The sequence below is a fragment of the Musa acuminata genome, chromosome BXJ3-11 (assembly GCF_036884655.1).
Source record: "Musa acuminata AAA Group cultivar baxijiao chromosome BXJ3-11, Cavendish_Baxijiao_AAA, whole genome shotgun sequence".
Lineage (NCBI taxonomy): Eukaryota > Viridiplantae > Streptophyta > Magnoliopsida > Zingiberales > Musaceae > Musa > Musa acuminata.
This window is the reverse complement of record NC_088359.1, coordinates 32,671,718-32,688,682: the sequence shown is the minus strand read 5'-3', so window position 1 is coordinate 32,688,682 and position 16,965 is coordinate 32,671,718. Positions and strand designations below refer to the sequence as shown.

The 16,965-nt window shown below is 41.5% G+C and overlaps 3 protein-coding genes and 1 pseudogene across 7 annotated transcripts; 2 read left to right on the top strand and 2 right to left on the bottom strand.

Moving 5' to 3' along the window:
* Nucleotides 1–1,363: 1,363 nt before the first annotated feature.
* Nucleotides 1,364–3,194, bottom strand: LOC103972505 (GDSL esterase/lipase At3g48460). The gene is made up of 2 exons (XM_009386863.3): nucleotides 2,522–3,194; nucleotides 1,364–1,927 (listed from the first exon to the last, which is right to left on the bottom strand). Exons 1-2 carry the CDS (start codon nucleotides 3,170–3,172, stop codon nucleotides 1,418–1,420), a joined length of 1,161 nt encoding a protein of 386 aa, XP_009385138.2. The 5' UTR covers nucleotides 3,173–3,194; the 3' UTR covers nucleotides 1,364–1,417.
* Nucleotides 3,195–4,838: 1,644 nt separating this feature from the next.
* On the top strand, nucleotides 4,839–9,646 carry LOC135652881 (fructose-bisphosphate aldolase 1, cytoplasmic-like; annotated as a pseudogene).
* Nucleotides 9,647–9,777: 131 nt separating this feature from the next.
* On the top strand, nucleotides 9,778–11,343 carry LOC135652882 (NDR1/HIN1-like protein 13). The gene has a single exon (XM_065174196.1). The coding sequence runs from the start codon at nucleotides 10,510–10,512 to the stop codon at nucleotides 11,182–11,184; it is 675 nt and encodes a 224-aa protein (XP_065030268.1). The 5' UTR covers nucleotides 9,778–10,509; the 3' UTR covers nucleotides 11,185–11,343.
* Nucleotides 11,344–11,610: 267 nt separating this feature from the next.
* LOC135652879 (serine/threonine-protein kinase AFC2-like) lies at nucleotides 11,611–15,851 on the bottom strand. Of its 5 annotated transcripts, none has more exons than XM_065174191.1 (12): nucleotides 15,624–15,851; nucleotides 14,581–14,773; nucleotides 13,831–13,857; nucleotides 13,576–13,729; nucleotides 13,421–13,469; nucleotides 13,215–13,329; nucleotides 12,844–12,935; nucleotides 12,596–12,731; nucleotides 12,446–12,510; nucleotides 12,274–12,371; nucleotides 12,073–12,175; nucleotides 11,611–11,909 (listed from the first exon to the last, which is right to left on the bottom strand). In XM_065174191.1, the coding sequence occupies exons 1-12, from the start codon at nucleotides 15,720–15,722 to the stop codon at nucleotides 11,778–11,780; spliced, it is 1,263 nt and encodes a 420-aa protein (XP_065030263.1). In that variant the 5' UTR covers nucleotides 15,723–15,851; the 3' UTR covers nucleotides 11,611–11,777. The 5 variants fall into 5 exon arrangements, with proteins under 5 accessions (XP_065030263.1, XP_065030262.1, XP_065030264.1 ...); XM_065174190.1 differs by having other exon boundaries at nucleotides 11,611–11,924; nucleotides 15,624–15,850; XM_065174192.1 differs by lacking the exon at nucleotides 13,831–13,857 and having other exon boundaries at nucleotides 11,611–11,924; nucleotides 15,624–15,850.
* Nucleotides 15,852–16,965: the final 1,114 nt, after the last annotated feature.

Sequence of the window (16,965 nt, the reverse complement as noted above, 5' to 3'; positions counted from 1 at the left end):
CTTGGCTAACATCTCATTAATGCCTCTGCATAAATGGCTGACAGCAAGTCATTCTTATTAATGCCTCTCATTTAAAATGCGATGGGCCTTGATTAAAAGTATGTCCAGATCGCTCGAGACCTAGTGATAAAAACCATGCTCATGGCTAAGCGCTAGGAGGGGGAAGCAGGTAATAATCTCTCTACTGTCTCATTTATACATCTCATGCTATAGTCTTTCTCCCCCTCTACCTTGCATTGACTTAAGCATCAAAGGGGCCGAGTTAGAAAGCTCCTGGCGTAGACTTATTATGCAGGACCATTGGCGGCCAGGAAATAGCCCCAATGCTAGGAGATGACCTCGCTGTTAGGAGACGACCATGCTGCCACAAGATGACTGATAGTTAGGAGATGACCTCACAACAAGAAAGACCCTTATTCCTCTACTCGACTTCTTCGTTCTAATGCGACATCGCCCTCAGCAAACCGTCTCCCTAGTAGACCTCCTATATTGGCTTATCACGTCAACCCCTCACATAAGCGAGGAGGAGACAACGATACATTTGCACATTTGATAATAAAATAATCGGGTTGACTCCGGTCAATAGTTTACATGGTATATCAGGAGGTGTTAATGCTATGAAATGATGGGGATATAAAACAGAATAACCTTTGTATACGAATAAATACTAGCAGGCCATGATATACAACGGAATTAAATGAAATTATAATCAAATAGAACACCAAGATATACGTGAAAAACCCCTCTAATGTGAAGGGTAAAAACCATGGGGCAAACTAGAGATAATCCACTATGAGAATAATGAATATATAAATCTCAATCTCTTGCCCTCAACCCTAGCAAAAATCACAAGAGAACAACTGAGATACAAGGATCACGTCACTGTCCACGATATCTAAAACCTCCCCAAGTAATCACAGCAAGAGTCTACTGTAGATTTGATCTAACTTGAGATGAGAACACTGCTAGATGATTGAGAACAGCCTCTCTGCGTTATCCTTGTCTTCTTCCCTTTCTTTCTCTTCCTTTTATGCTTTGTTTTCCTCATTTTCTTCGGAGATGCTGTTTTCATCACCCACGTTGCTACCTTATTTATGCCTTTTTCTGTATCCAAAACGCAGCCACCACACCCCTCTAATGTTAATTAGGGTTAGATTAAGAGAGGGTGAGTTGTGGGTTGCCAAGCTCACTATGGGTTGAATTTGTGGGCTGTCAGCCCAACATGAAAGTCGGGATATAGTATGGTGTGTTAGGGTGACGTAGGTTCTGAGCTTTCCTGTTCCGCATGGTTGCAAGCATTAACCGGGAGAGTAGGTACACCATCAGAGAACATACCTAGCTCTAAGATTTATCCGGTCGCAACTTATGCAACAACCAATATTAAGGGCCTCCATATCAAGCATTACAGATGTTCCACTCAACTCTCCAGACTCTTGGCAGTAAGTAGCACATCAAAGGATGGTTTACAGTAACCATGGTGGAAGAACACGTCGGCCACAACTTTGTACATTGCTTCGGTCAGGTGGACTCCATCCCAGTTTATGAACTTGTTAGGTTCAGGGCAGGCTGTGGTAACATTTGGGGAGCCACATGTGGCAAATAGGTCAAAATTATAAGGATCACCCCCGCTACCGCAGCAAACCTTTAACTTCTCCGTAAAACCATAGGCTGCTGGGTGTTTCATCACGTTATGGTGTGCACCCAGGAAGTCAGCATACGAGATGATAGCTTCAGGAAATCGGTCCCTTAGTTCTTGTAACTCGTTCTGAACAATGGCATTATGGTTGTAGCTTTGGCGGTTCACGCTTGCAACACAGCCAATGTCATCTCTGTCGTCGGACGGTGCCAGCGTCAAGGTTAGTGGTAGACACCCTGTCAATGGCAAACCTTGAACCACAATGTACTTGGCGCCTCTGATTAGCAGAGCCTGTCGACCAATGCAAAATAAAAATATGAGAATATATGTTCATTTTCCGAAGAAGAAGAAGAGTTCATGATCTTCATCGAGTTGGGAAACAAAACCCACATTCATCTTCTTTAGCCAAATAAGTCATCTGAATGTTCTTTGCTGTAACGATCTTAATAAGATTTTCTTTTCTTTTGATGAGACAGTTCCATAGTTTGATTTTGTTGACTGTCAGAGGCTGCATTTTATAGACCGGTGAAGAATTCAATGGTCAGTGGTCTGTTGTTTCTATCTCATATTAATATCGGAAGTTGCTTATTAGCAAAAAGAGTAGCTTGTGTTGGTGGGCGGAGAGAGTTTCTGCAAGTACCGGTAGGTAGACGGAGAAACAGATGAAATATCCTTTCTGTAGGCTTCTAAGAGAGAAAAACTCAAACCAATATTTGTTGATTAGGATACGTACATATGAATGTGCTAGTATTAAATGAGTGGTCGTATGCTGTGTACAATAGTTGTTGTTCTCATTTGTTCTTGTTTTATAGATGGTGTTGTGTAAGAAAAAGATTTAAAAGGCTATTTACCGGTCACGAGACAAAAGGGTCGGAGTGTACAAACCTCTACAAAGTCGAAGACCTTCTTGACGGCAAGTTGCTGAATGACGGTGGGGGACAGGGTCGATGTAAAACCATAAGCGTAGTCGTTGGCTCCGATCTCACCCACCCAGAAGAGCGCGTCTGCTGTCGCTGCTCGACACCGACGTGATCCCTTCGTCTTGCAGCCTTTCTCCTCCAGGTATTTGTCAAACCACATGAGCTGTGTCATTAGAGACTGGGGGGTGATATCGATCGTGACGTTGTTCTTCACAAAGAAGTCATGTTCGATCGCTGTGGATCCAGCAACCGCAAAGTTGACGCCGTGGGAGAAATCAGCAGCCCTGTCGAGGTATGGTGGCAGGAACGGAAGCGAGAGCATGGAGGCGAGGAAGTCGACCACCAGGCGGCCATCGGAATACCTGTTGGTGGAGTGGCGAAAGAAGGTGGTACCATAGGGAGGCGAGGAGACGTATCCAAAGGAGTATGGACCTGTGGTCGAGTGGGTGTTGCCGGTGTCGGTGAAGGAGTCTCCAAAGGCATAGATCTTTGAGAAATGGCGTCGCCGCTGCGTCGCACCAGTTGCAGAACCAGTAACGAAACAGAAAGAAGTCGGTGGTAGAACGAGGAGGAGGAAAGAGATGGTGATGGTGACGGAGGGATGAGAGCCAACCATCGTGCCGGTTGAGTCGGGAGCCTCTCTCTGCGGTTGGTGTATGAACTAGCAAAGGGTTGTTTATATAGTCGGATGGATGCGGAGCAGCTCAAGTCGTCTGGTGGTGTCACAATCATTTGCTCATAGTAACTTGTTAACCTAACCTTATTCAATGCTTCGGTCGAGGTGAAAAAAATTAGAAATGGGGAGTTGGTGAGCACCATTTATGCACGGAGACATAGTGGGGGATTGCATGACATGAAGTGCATGTTAGTGTGATTCCATACTGCACTCGAGGGCTAGAAATGCGATCGTCGGTGCGGTAAATCCTTGCAGAAAATGTTGCTTGGTGATTAGCTGGTGTGGTTGGGAGATTGATGGTGCTTGAAGGTTGTTTTTAATGTTCTGAGAGGAGGAGGAAGAGGAGGTGGTTGGGGTGGCGATCAATTCTTTCGGTGAATTTATCATGTGGCAGGGGAGCTCCGACCAACCATCCTAAGACGGACTCCTGCAATGAACGCTCACATCCCTCCTCCGGATTACCTGTCTTGCCGGGCATGTGGGCGGCGTCCGGTGCAAGTTCATGAAACGGTGCGTGCATATTAATGATCGTCCAGTCTTTGATTGCATCGACAGGAGTGGTGTGGCAGCTCATCTTGTAAGGGCTCACTAAATATGCTAACGACGACACGCATGTGAGTGATCACTGCAACGCAGGCACAGTAAAAGATGTGATCTCAAAAATATAAGACTCAAAAGATAGATAACCAGTGATTATAATACACCTTACAAGAAAGCTTTATGCTCCCATCGGCGAGGATAAAAAATATCTCTACTGACAAAATATTAACTCTACGTAACTAATAATACAGATTTACTTGAGCTTATAATTCTAACAACATAACGAGAGCTTATGAGCAGCAGGCAACAATTGTTCTGCATGGCCAGGTGGGTCGGTGTCATCGAGGATTACCTGTATACCATCGGAAGCTTATGGTTAATATTGAGGCTTGAGTAGGATCAGAAATAATATGTCTTCGATGTGCTATAGGAATGGTTGAGATGGAAAGACCTCTGATCTATCTGTTGACTTGGATAAACTCCTTATACTAATTCGATGTGCTAATATTTGATCAGAATATCGAAAATTAGAAGAGACATGCCACCAAATGTCGAAAGTTGCAGAACTAAAATTAGTATTCATCTTGTTCTCTTCAGCTAATCTTTAAAGATGCCGACGCTTTCACGACATTCCCGGCCTATGTTGCTTCTATAATATATGCACGAATGCTCAACTTTATTCTCAAGCTTGCTTGGTTCTTGGTTTGGAATCTTCCTTCCATCCTCATTTGCACCTCCTTGACGCATTATTTGTGTAATCATCCACTCGAATGATCAACATATTATTTTCTTCTTCTTCTTCTTCTTTTCTACTAATTAACGACAGCTTTTATATCTAAAACATGGCGTAAAGATATCCTTTTTCTACTACTCCTTTTATCTCGTGATTGTGTACATACGTCTACAGTGTGGGTAAGTAAAAATGACACTGAGAAGGGAGAGCGGTGATGAGATAGATCCCTCGGCATACGGGGGCCCAATGACCGTGTCACCCTGAAAATTGTCCGGGCTGACTCGCTCGTGTATGCCACGCAGCGTCCTCCGCGTCCGTTGGTCACGAGGGTAACCGGGACCCACGCAGGAGCCCTCTGGTTGGTGATGCCGGTAATTGTCGGTGGCTGAAGGAGTATCAGAGCTGCCACCCACTTGTGTTACCCAAAAGCAGCACCCTCACCTATGGCGACGAATCTGCTGACCGCACCCATCGCTTCCTCGCCGATCTCCGCCTCCATTTAACACCTAAAATCGACTCCTTCAAGCCCTTTCTCTGTGCACCGCGCCCAATCTTGACCCACCCTCTTTCGATCATCCTGTCGATCCGAAATGTCTGCCTACTGCGGCCAGTATCACGGTATTACCCCTGACACATCTCCTCCTCCTCCTCTCCGACAGCGTAGGTTTTCACGAATTCTTTTTTTCTTTGCTTCTTCTTTCTTTGGGGGACATTTGATGTTTTTTTAATCCTACCTCGTGGTTTTGTGGATCTTCACCGGCTGGATTTCATAAATCAGGAAACTTTGGTTGGTTTGTTCGTTGGATTTGTGTTTTTCGTAGATTTGAACTGGGTTGCATCTATCGATTGAGTTCTTTTTAAACCTTTGCACACATATGATAGTTTCTTTTACTATTATGGATCGATCAGAGTATGGGGAATCCAGGTTTCGTGGCTTCATATTTAGCTTAAAAGCGTCTATCTTTGATGGTCGGGCCGTAATGTTCGTATTGGTTACACAACTTGCTCCTTTTTCGCTTTATAAGTATTATTTATAGCTCTACTTCGTATGATTACTTTGTTAATTATATGTATGGCCCATGATCCTATTTTGCTGCTGTTTATCCGGAAACCACCTTGGTCTTTAGGGTTCAAGCTTTTATGACGAAAAATGTTCTAACCATCTGCATTGCATTGACACCTACATATCCTGAATTTTGCCGTCTCACTTTTGTTTCTTCCTTCTATCGTAGTTCTTCCAACCCATTATCTGTATTCTTGCTGCACTTTTTTGTCTGTTATGTACTATATTATATTTTCTCTGTATGATTCGTTTATGGTCACAATTGTATCTTAATCCTCTTCAGATCATCAAATCAAACAGTCAAAAGATTCAGTTGAGGAGTCTAATTCTTGCCGTTCTTCCAATATATTTAACTGCTAAAAATCGTTCTTGAATTAGTGTTGTCCACGTGAGCTGTTAATTATTTGCCAAGCAACTATCTGACATTGGTAATTTTCTTTATATAATATGATATTCTCTTTTTCTTTTTCTTTTTTTTTACCATAAACCCATTATTCTGATCTAGCAATTTGACTACCCTTAGCTTTGTCACAGTGATATAAAAGGTTCTATACTTCTGGTCTTGTATAAATAATCCTATCCAATCTTTCATTCCCCATGCTTTTCCAGTAACAAGTAGGTAATGTAAGTCTATGTTGAGACGCACTGTTGCACAAATGAGAGGTTTCATTTTTGAATCCATGTAAACATCTTGTATGCAGTTTATTGTAATAGAAAAAATGTAACTTTTTAAATAGTTTATTGTAATGGAAGAAACTTTTTATCTGTTTTGGAAAAAGAGTAAGCAACAGAAAAGATATTATGCAAAATTAAGTATATACTTGGAAGACTCCGAGTGTTTCTAGGCCTTTAATCAAGATAATTTAAAATATTCACGTTAATCTCTTGGTTTCTAATAACCAACACTTTAGGACTCATTTCATGTTAATTCTAAGACTAATGCCTCATATATTTATGAGGCATATTATACACAGTTAGAAAGCTCAATAAGTCATGAATCTGAAGCATTTCACAAACTCTATTTTGAAGTTTTCTAAAAGAAGTCATGTTCATTTTTCTCTATAAAGGTCATGGTTGTTAATCTAACCAAGAATTAAAGAATATTTTATCGCTATTTGAAGCTCCTAAACAGTTTTTTAATTATTCTATAAGCCTTTAATTAGTTTTACAATTATATTTTTCTTAAAAATGATGAAAAATTAGTGCCTCGAGAATCGCATATACTTGAAGGATTTTTTCCAATCTAACCATTATGTATATCATGTCTTGCAAGCATAAAATAATTTGAAGACAAGTCTAGCTTTTTTTAGAGGTTGTCTCCTTCTCATACAATGGATTCCTTAAGGGTGAGTACTTCCTATGTCTTGTATCCCTAGTTTGTATCTCTTGGGTATTTTATTTAGATTGTTAGTTTGCTTACTTCCCTCTAACCCTTTCTATTTCTTTCCTCTCCATTTCATCATCAAAATTTGTTTTAGGGCTTTGGTTGTCATTATTGGGCATCACCAACATGATCATAATGTCAAAGAGCATCATGCTCATAAAGATATCTTCTTGACAGTTATATCTTCTTGACATGGGAGAAAATAAAGACTAACTTAAGAAGATATATCTTCTTGACAATTATAGGCAACATGCTTTTCTCAAGTTTCACAACCTTAGATAGAAGGAGCCTTCCTTTTAAGAGTATGCAATAGAATTTGATCTTTTCATGACGAAATGTGATCTTATTGAATCAGAGGAGCAAATGTTCTTGGAAATCCTACTCATTTACAAAGCTGGTATAGTGACATGTATAGGCAATAGGTAAATGTCTAAAAAACCATGGCATACTATCACATGTCAACATGGTCCATGTTCCAGCATATTAACGACAGTAGTTATTTGTGAAGAAAAAAGTTGCATTGGGATGGTGATGAATGATTATGAAGCAGCTTATGCACTCGCAATATCTTCATGGTTGGCTACTGATTCCAACTATGCTGATTGTATATGAGTGCTTGGGAATCTGCATCTGTTATTGCCCTTTCATCATAATTATGTTGGTCAGATGTCTAAACCTGCACAAGCATCAACATGTAGTTTCCTTACAACATTGTTGGAAGCTGTTTTTTATTTTAATCACTCATGTACTTAGGTCCAAGAGAAAAAAGTACTCAGTGAAGACTAATCAACTCCAATATGTCCATCAGCATTTAATTTAAGGAGAAGTTATGTTTGCTGCTGTGTGTCAATACATTTTAACTACTGCTAGAAATCTTAGCGAGACTCTGAGTTGTTGCTGATAACTGTTTTGTTTCTTCTGTAACCAGCCTGGAGTTCCTGGCAGTACTAATAATCTTGAACCTTCTGAAGAATGCTTAGTAATAATGAACTATCAACATGTGGGTCGAGTTTTTTGAGATGACACTGAAATATTTTTAAAAATGAGCAAAGCTTTACAGTAGCTAATTGTAAAATTGGTTTCAATTGGTTCATCCAGTGGTTTCATGGTTCACTCTTGCAATTACTGCAGGAAAGAAGGTAAATTATGTTGTTTAGAATCAGGCTGACACAAGTTTTAGTTAGATATTGTCCATTTATTCTGTATTGCCTCTTATAACCTTTTTCTTCTTTACATTTTTCACATTTGTGCTTCTATTTCCTATTCCTTCCAGAACATATGTTATCATCCGGTTTGATAGGATCATTGATCCATTAACTAACTACTAACTCAAAAATGGTTAAACTCAAGTTTTTCAACATAAATGATATTTTTATTTATATATTTTTTATCATAATGTTTTATCTGATTGTTTATGTGTTCTTTCCCGTTATATGTAAATTTATGCACAAATGAATTCCAGTTTGCATTCCTTCATTTTGCAGATGAGCTTATTGCCAATGCTGCATACATTGGCACCCCTGGCATGGGTATCCTTGCTGCTGATGAGTCCACTGGTACAATTGGCAAGCGCCTTTCCAGCATCAATGTGGAGAATGTCGAGGAGAATCGCCGAGCTCTCCGCGAACTTCTCTTTTGCACCCCTGGAGCCCTCCGGTACCTCAGTGGTGTCATCCTCTTCGAGGAGACCCTCTACCAGAAGACAGCCAGTGGGAAGCCTTTCGTCAAAGTCCTCAAGGAGGGGGGAGTCCTTCCTGGTACCAAGGTAGACAAGGGTACCATTGAACTTGCAGGTACCAATGGCGAGACCACTACCCAGGGTCATGATGACCTGGGCTGACCTGGGCAAACGCTGCAAAAAGTACTATGAGGCAGGGGCTCGCTTTGCCAAGTGGCGTGCTGTTCTCAAGATCAAGCTCAAATGAACCATCGCAACTGGCAATCGACGCAAATGATAATGGATTGGCACGCTATGCTATCATCTGTCAGGAGAATGGTCTCGTCCCAATCGTAGAACCAGAGATCCTTGTCGATGGGCCACATGATATTGCAAAATGTGCTAAGATTACAGAGCGGGTGCTCGCTGCATGCTACAAGGCACTAAATGACCACCATGTTCTTCTGGGGGATCTCTGCTGAAACCAAACATGGTGACACCAGGGTCAGAATCAGCAAAGTTAGCTCCTGAGGTGGTTGCTGAGCATACTGTGCAAGCTCTCCAGAGGACCGTTCCTGCTGCTGTCCCTGCGATCGTCTTCCTTTCAGGAGGCTACACTGAACCTGAATGCTATGAACAAGCTGCAGGGGAAGAAGCCATGGTCGCTGTCCTTGTCGTTCAGTCGGGCTCTGCAGCAAAGCACACTCAAGGCATGGGCAGGTAAGGAGGAGAATGTTGAGAAGGCAAGGACTGCCTTCCTCGCCAGGTGCAAGGCAAACTCAGAGGCAACACTTGGGTCATACAAGGGTGATGCTGCTGGGGGTGAGGGTGTCTCAGAGAGCCTCCATGTCAAGGACTACAAGTATCGATCACTTTCTACCAACACCATTTTTTTTTCATGACATCTGAGTTTGAAGTAATGCTGGAACCAGGGATCTTCAATCTCTGCTGCTTAAATAAGTCCGGAGGCATTGTGCCTTGAGGATTTACTGTTTAGGTTTTCGTCATCACTTGAAAGGGTATTTGTTTTACTTGCATGGCTGATTTTTTGCTTTCTTCGATTCAGTGTTTTCAGAAGAGTTGGACCATGTTTTCTCTGCCAAAAGGAGATGTGCCTCTTTCAGTTGATGATAGCATTGCTCAGGATTGGAAAATGTCTTTTGTTTTATTATCTGTATCTGTGTATCTGTGAAGGATTATCTTGGGCCGCTGGAGATACCATCAACCTACCTACCTTATTCTTCTTTTTCTTATATCATTGATATTTCGATTTATTGTATGGATTTTTATATACGTATGAGTGAGATCTTTATCCTTTTTTTTTTTTTTCTTCTTCTTCTTCTTATATCAATTCACGTTCCTTTGATCAATCTTCTTTGATGACACATTTACTGATTAAGGATTCTCTAAACTTAAGTTCATTTCCAAGTGACAAATTTATGTTTAGCATGTGTACATAAGAGTCCTGTAAATTATAAGAACATGTACACACACACATGTATACGTGCATCATAATGGTTGAAGAAGGTCAAAGGTGTGAAGTCCAATACTGAGGTGTGTTTATCCATCCAATAGGATCTCCCAGATTAAAAAGAACAAAACAGTAGCATATATATATATATATATATACACACACACAGCAAGTTCCCGGCCGCATTATAATGATTTAAAGTATGGCGTCAACCATCGCAGCAGCTGAATGGCATCCACGGGTTGCTTGTAGAACCAGAAGACATGGCCCTGTTTGCGAACCGTTTGATGCCTTGCCTCCTCACATCCCCCTTCCTTTCTTTTTTATTTTCTTCTTCTTTTGGCTTTCTAGCCCCTCTATAGAAGCACCACCACTCTTTTGTCTCGCCTCCTCCATGATCCATCCTCCAGTTCCTTGCTCCGCCTCACCATGCACGGTGAGAACCGAGCAGGCCACTCGTCTCACCACCAGCCGGCGCAGGGGCAGCCCCAGCAGCCGCAGACTGCCAAGCTCATCATCCGGCCGCAAGCGTCGCCCCCGACTCACCCTGTCGCATGGTTCGCGGCGGCGTTCTGCACTTTGCTCTGGGTCGCCATCATCCTCGGCGGGCTCGCCGTCCTCATCATCTACCTCGTCTTCCGGCCGAGGAATCCCCGGCTCGAGATCTCCAGCGTCACCCTCAACGGTGCCTACATCGACGTCGGCACCCTCAACGCCGACCTGACCATCCTCGCCAACTTCTCCAACCCCAACGAGAAGGTGTACGTGAGCTTCAGCTACATGCAGCTCGACCTGTATTACCAAGGCACCATGATCGCGACGCAGGCCGTGGAGCCGTTCGAGGAGGGGAGGGGGGAGTCGGTGCTGCGGACCGTGCACATGATATCGAGCCAGGTGCCGCTGCCGGGGAAGGTGGCCGACGCGTTGCGGGGCGGAAAGATGGGGGAAGGGTTGTCCCTGGAGTTGGTCGGCTCGTTCCGCACCAGATTGGATCTGGGGAGCTGGTTGCACTACACGTACTGGCTGCATGGCCGCTGCGACATCTTCGTCGGGGGCCCGCCAAACGGGGCGCTGCAGTCCAGTAGGTGCACCACCAAGCACTGATGCGGAGAGCACCGCCGTCTCTTTATTACTCCCGCCCCCGCCGCCGCCTTTTATTTCTTCTACTAATCTTCCTTATTTCTGAAACGTGTTTTCTTTTACACAATACGACTCTCTCGGACGCTCGTTTACTTGCATTATCAATCCAATACTCCTTTTTTCTTTCGTTTGCTCGATCGATCACTTCCCACATTATCACCTACCTAGAGAACAACAATACATGTCCGGAACCATTGGTGAGCCCACAACATCGCCGCAAATCTCTCACCAGCGTGTAATTCTCGTTTATTTGCATTATCAGTTCAATACTCATTTTTATTTCGTTTGCTCGATCGATCACACTTCCCACATTATCACCTAAAGAACAATACATACCAGATTTACCAGAACCATTGGTGAGCCCAAACCATCATCACAATCTCCCACCAGTGAGTAATTCTCGTTCCAACGAGAACGTCGATTCATTTTCATTTTCATTCCATACTAATTCGAGGAATTAAATATAGGAAAACAAAACAATAAACAAGACTAATTGGGCTAGCCATACAGGTGAGTTCTCGTAGCTCTCATGACCACACCAGGTGACGACGAGCTGTCTAATATCTATGACGATTCTTGGTGAAGAACGGATGCCCAAGGGCTTCTAGAGCTGTCATTCGTTCTGAGGGTTCGTACCTAAGGAGGCCTTGCAAAAGATCTATAGCATCGCCTGCCGAGTGATCCACATGCTGCATAACAATGTTCTGCATGTTAAAAGAGTCGGAATCCATCAGATCATCATGCTTCAGTAAAATCTACCAGCAAAGAAATCTAAAGTGCAATGTTCATGAATATGCCGACTTAGGGTTAGTTTGTGTTCACCACCTACGATAAATGCCCTGCCCTGCTCACCTGAAGACGAGGTAGTTTCTGAACAGCTTTGATACTCTCCCTGGATGCAGCACCCTCTGGCCAGTTCAACCGACCTCTTCTGACGTACTTCTCGGCATGTCGGCTGTTTTATTTATACCACAAACGGAAGTAATCAATTATGGAGCGATATGACTCCCACGAGAGGAAACATAAAGCACTCTTGCTGTTCACAATTCTTACTCGGCTCTCTTCAGCATATTCTGTGGCAGAGGACCTAATACCCTTTCCATCATGGCCATGTGCTCTAAGTTTTCATGGGTCTGAAACAGTGCCTCCCCCTTGAAACAAAGCGGGACAACCATCAGGCTTATAAGCTTTCAAACAAAAAGAGAAATTTTGAAGACAATAATACCGAGCACAGTTCTACAAGGATGCAGCCAACACTCCACATGTCACATGGATAGCTCCATCCAAGTCCTGACGACAAAGTTCACAAAGCACAACCTGTTAATACATTTTACAGATTAAGCAATGAACGACTGGTCAAAAATCAGATGCATACCCAAGATAACCTCCGGAGCACGATAATGCCTTGTGGAAACTATGTAAGTATGGTCCTTGCGGTCATAGGTTGCACTGCCAAGATCAATTAACTTGATAGCACTAGATTTTGGCAATCGCTTGGAGAATGAACCATCCTTTTAATACAGGGAAAAGATAATTTTAGTTTGACTAGATCAAATAACCGCAATAGAAAATGACAACCAACATAAAGCTAGAATTCCACAAATGAAGAGTACGAGCAAATACCTTAAACTCAGATACTTTGATGTACTCAGGGGAGACAAAAAGGATGTTCTCAGGTTTTAAATCCGTGTGAATGAGGTGCAAGTCATGCATAACTGTAACAACACCAAGAAACAACTAAGAAAAGCATAAACCACTTCAACAAAACAAATGGCACAAGAGCACAAGAGACCACTTCAACATTTCAGTTGACTGAAAAGGAAGCAGACAAACAAGAAGTTAACCAACCCAAAAGAAGAAATGATAAACGATCAGAAAACAACTAGTTAAAACCCACAGGGCAGGAAGAAATACAGCCACAAGAAAGAAAAAGGAAATCACTGACAGAAGTAAGCCCAATGGAAAAGAAAAGGTTTGAAGTGCTTTCTACACACATGCAACAGATTCCAACAGTTGTCTCCCAATCTCGCGAACTAGGTCAATGGGAAATGGGCGATAAGCATTTTTCCGTAGGAAATCGTATAAGCTTGGTCCAAGCTTCTCAAATACCTGTTAAAATCATTTAGATTCTTGGATAATTTAACTCCCCAAGAGGATCGTGTAAATTGGGGAAACTGCTACAAAGCAATCATATACTTACGATACAGATATGGTTACGATAGTCAAACCAGTTCCGTATTTGCACACAACTGCAAAATAGACCCATTTTCACATGTAACCTTAACTCTATTAAAATGCAAACCAGATATAAGGACAAAAAGTTAACCTAGGAAACCAGGTGAAACAGAAACTCACCGATTGCCAGTCTTATCATGTTTCCCAAGATGCTGAAGCACATCAACCTCTATCATGGCAGCCTCCCGATATTTCTTTATGGAACGAACAATTTTAATTGCTACCATCTCTTTCTTGTCTCGATCCCAACATTCCAAAACCTGACCAAAGGTACCTGTGCAACGACCAAGAAGCATTGATGTTCAGAAATTTGTTTTAAGGTTTTCCAGAACTAAACGGCACAACTCTATTGATATTGAAAGAAAAGAAACCAACCTTCACCAATTTTACTATAGATCTTATCTGCAACCAAAGATCAAGAGAAAAAAAAGGGAATAAGATGTTTGCATGTGTTGCAGATTAAAGAATAACATTCAAGAGAAGTACATCAACTACTCAAAAAAAGAACTCTTTCAACTTTAGAAAGCAAAATAGATATATAAAATTAAAAAATAAATTATAAAAAGTGTCATTCTCAAAAACTAATTCAAAGTTCTAAAACACGTTCCAAGTCGAGAGCAGGAGACCCATGCAACCATTTGTGAAATTAGTTTTACAAGAAGGTTTCATTGAAAACATTTGGAAACATCAGGGAGAAATAAAAAATACTACAGTCAGGCACTAAAGCACTTCCACGTCAAATGTGTTATAAAGAATTTTGGAAAACTTTTATGCCAGCACATAGAACATATCAAGATCAATAATCAGCCAACTGCCAATACTGGCAAAACAATCCCGGAGAAAGCAGAATATGCCTCCTAGAATACCATACTAGGATCGTTACAGAAAACATACTTCAAAATCTTTGCACATCGAATATTATAGCACCAATAAACAAACAAAAATAAGCCAATGCGACTGAATAGAATGAAGAAAATATTTACAGGAATTCAAAATTTAAAATCTACACACACACACACATGCATCATCCTCATCTAAAACCTTTAGAATGCCCAATCACAAAAATGAAGAACAAAGAATATTGAAAAAGCTTAAACGATAAAATATTGGTAAATAAGTAATTACAGCGAGAAGTCAAATTCTCTCCGACAGCAAACATATAATGCCCATCTTTATCATCCTCTCTCCAAGGGGGGGAAGCATTTCGAGCCACTCCCTTCGAATACAGAGAAGAACAAGTATGGTCTGAAGGTGCCGTTGATGAAATCAAGCTGGTCACATCTCCAACTTCTTGCCCACATAACATTCCTATTTGAGCCTACACACAGCCATTCATTCATTTTTTTCACTTGAAAAACAAAACGTGATTATGATTTCACTTATTCCCTCAAAATATCCTTTCAAATAGTTAATTCAGCAAATATATTAATCCCACAATGAATCAAACAGAGATAGCAGCTCGAAGATATGCATCCAGAGTTAAAGAAGTGACCTCTAAGATACCTAATAAAGAAATTACAGTAATTTACACCAAAAATTAAATATCCAAATCAACGTTAAATGTCCACGAAAAAATTGTTCCTTAAAAGCTACCGTTCTCATGTCAACAGCAACAAACAAGCAACAAAACTATTGATCGGTGCATCCGGACAGCGATAATGATAGAGGCAGAATACTAATTGCACGAGATCTTACTTCACCTAAATTTCCAGAAAGAAGGAATAAAAGTATATACTTTAAATCGATGGCTGAACAACATAAAAATGGCCGACCTGAGAAAAACGAAAATCCGATGCAACAAAAAACATGCAACAAATTCAACCCACTAGCAGAACCAAATTATCAGATCAAAAAATAAACTCAATCACAGCGTATAACAAAAAGAAGACCAAATTTGTACAACAGATCATTTTCATCTAAGATCCAAGACGTGCTCGTACCAAAACAAGAAAAATCAACAAGAATCAACAAGACGATTTCGATGAGATGCATGTAGATCCTTACCAGATCCAGCAGTTGCCCCACGGTAACAGTCAAGTCAACCGAGTAATGGATCTAATCATACCTGACCTAAATGATCCCTAAATCCAATAAAACCCCAACGGATCTACAAGACTGGGACAAAAAAAGGACAAAGCTTCCAGAGATTCGGGAGAAAAAAGTTGTACCTTGGGATGCTGCGCGGCCTCCCAGCCTACCCTTGGCCGCTTCCTGGGGCGTCGATCCATGTGAGCATAGGGAAACTCCGCGAATCGCTCCATCTCCATGGCCGTCGAACAAGAATCTGGAACCGAGAAGAAGGCTGAGGAAGAGAGGATCGAATTCCAACAGAGGGAACCCTAATCCCCCAAATAGAGTCAAGAAAGGGGGAAAGTGTGTGGGGGATGGAAGATGCCGACCTAGGGACGGCTTTTATAGGGGAGGCAGCATCACCGCCACGAGGTTTACGCACCCCCCGAAGGAAGGCTTGGGCCTGGAATTGGGCTTTGTATTATCCAATATAATTTCTTTGTAATATATATCGGGCAACGCCCTCTTAATTTTGGCACGACGTGGCGGAATGGAATGGGCGATGTCAAAGACCCATCTTAGTAGTATGATACATCGAATATAACAAAATAATAATGATAACAACATACAAATAGTAATACTCCTCTCTTTTTTTCTTTTTTTTTTTTATCTTTTGTAAATTTAATTCGATATATGTGTAACAAAGAGATAGCAAGAGAAGTCAAAGATCATCGATAAGGGAAGAGAATAAGGGGAAAGGGGTAACCCCAAGGAAGATCATCAATGGAGAAAAAAAAGGTAAAGAGAAATGGATGATGATGATATTAGATATGACAATCCCAAATGGATGCCTCTTTGGAGTTAAATAACATTTTACGAAACAATTCTTCCAAATATATTCTTGATAATTTTTTTTAGTTTTTACAAAGTAAAAAATCACCCATTCCATTCCATTCCATTTAGGTGTCCTAAAAATAAAATCTATATCAATATCAATTTAAATAAATACCTATGAATCTTCGTGACCACGACAATATTCTTCTTCCACTCGGATCAAACAGTCGACGATTCTCCCCGAAAATTTGCAAGTAGAAGCGGCTGGATCTCTACATGGACACGCTTTTTTATGTCCAACTGCCTCGACAGATGATGATTCATTCGTTCCTCCATCTCTCTCTCTCTCTCTCTCTCTCCACAAAGACCTTTAAAATAAATCTAAACCCATCTCTTCTTCCCAGCTGCTTATGAACAAACATTAGGCCAAAATAATAATATGATTAAATTAATGATCCAGTGTGTCAAAGGTCATCGGATCGAAAGATCATGCAATGATCCATCCCTGCACCACCCAGGGTGGTTTTGGGGGCGTTTCACATCCCATCTCATAAACAATATCCTTTTTAACGACTTGCCTCTTCTATTCGTCTGTCTGTTAGAATAATTACAAATCCACCGGAAAAAGGAGAACAACACCAGAAAAGTAGAATAGCATTAAAGAAA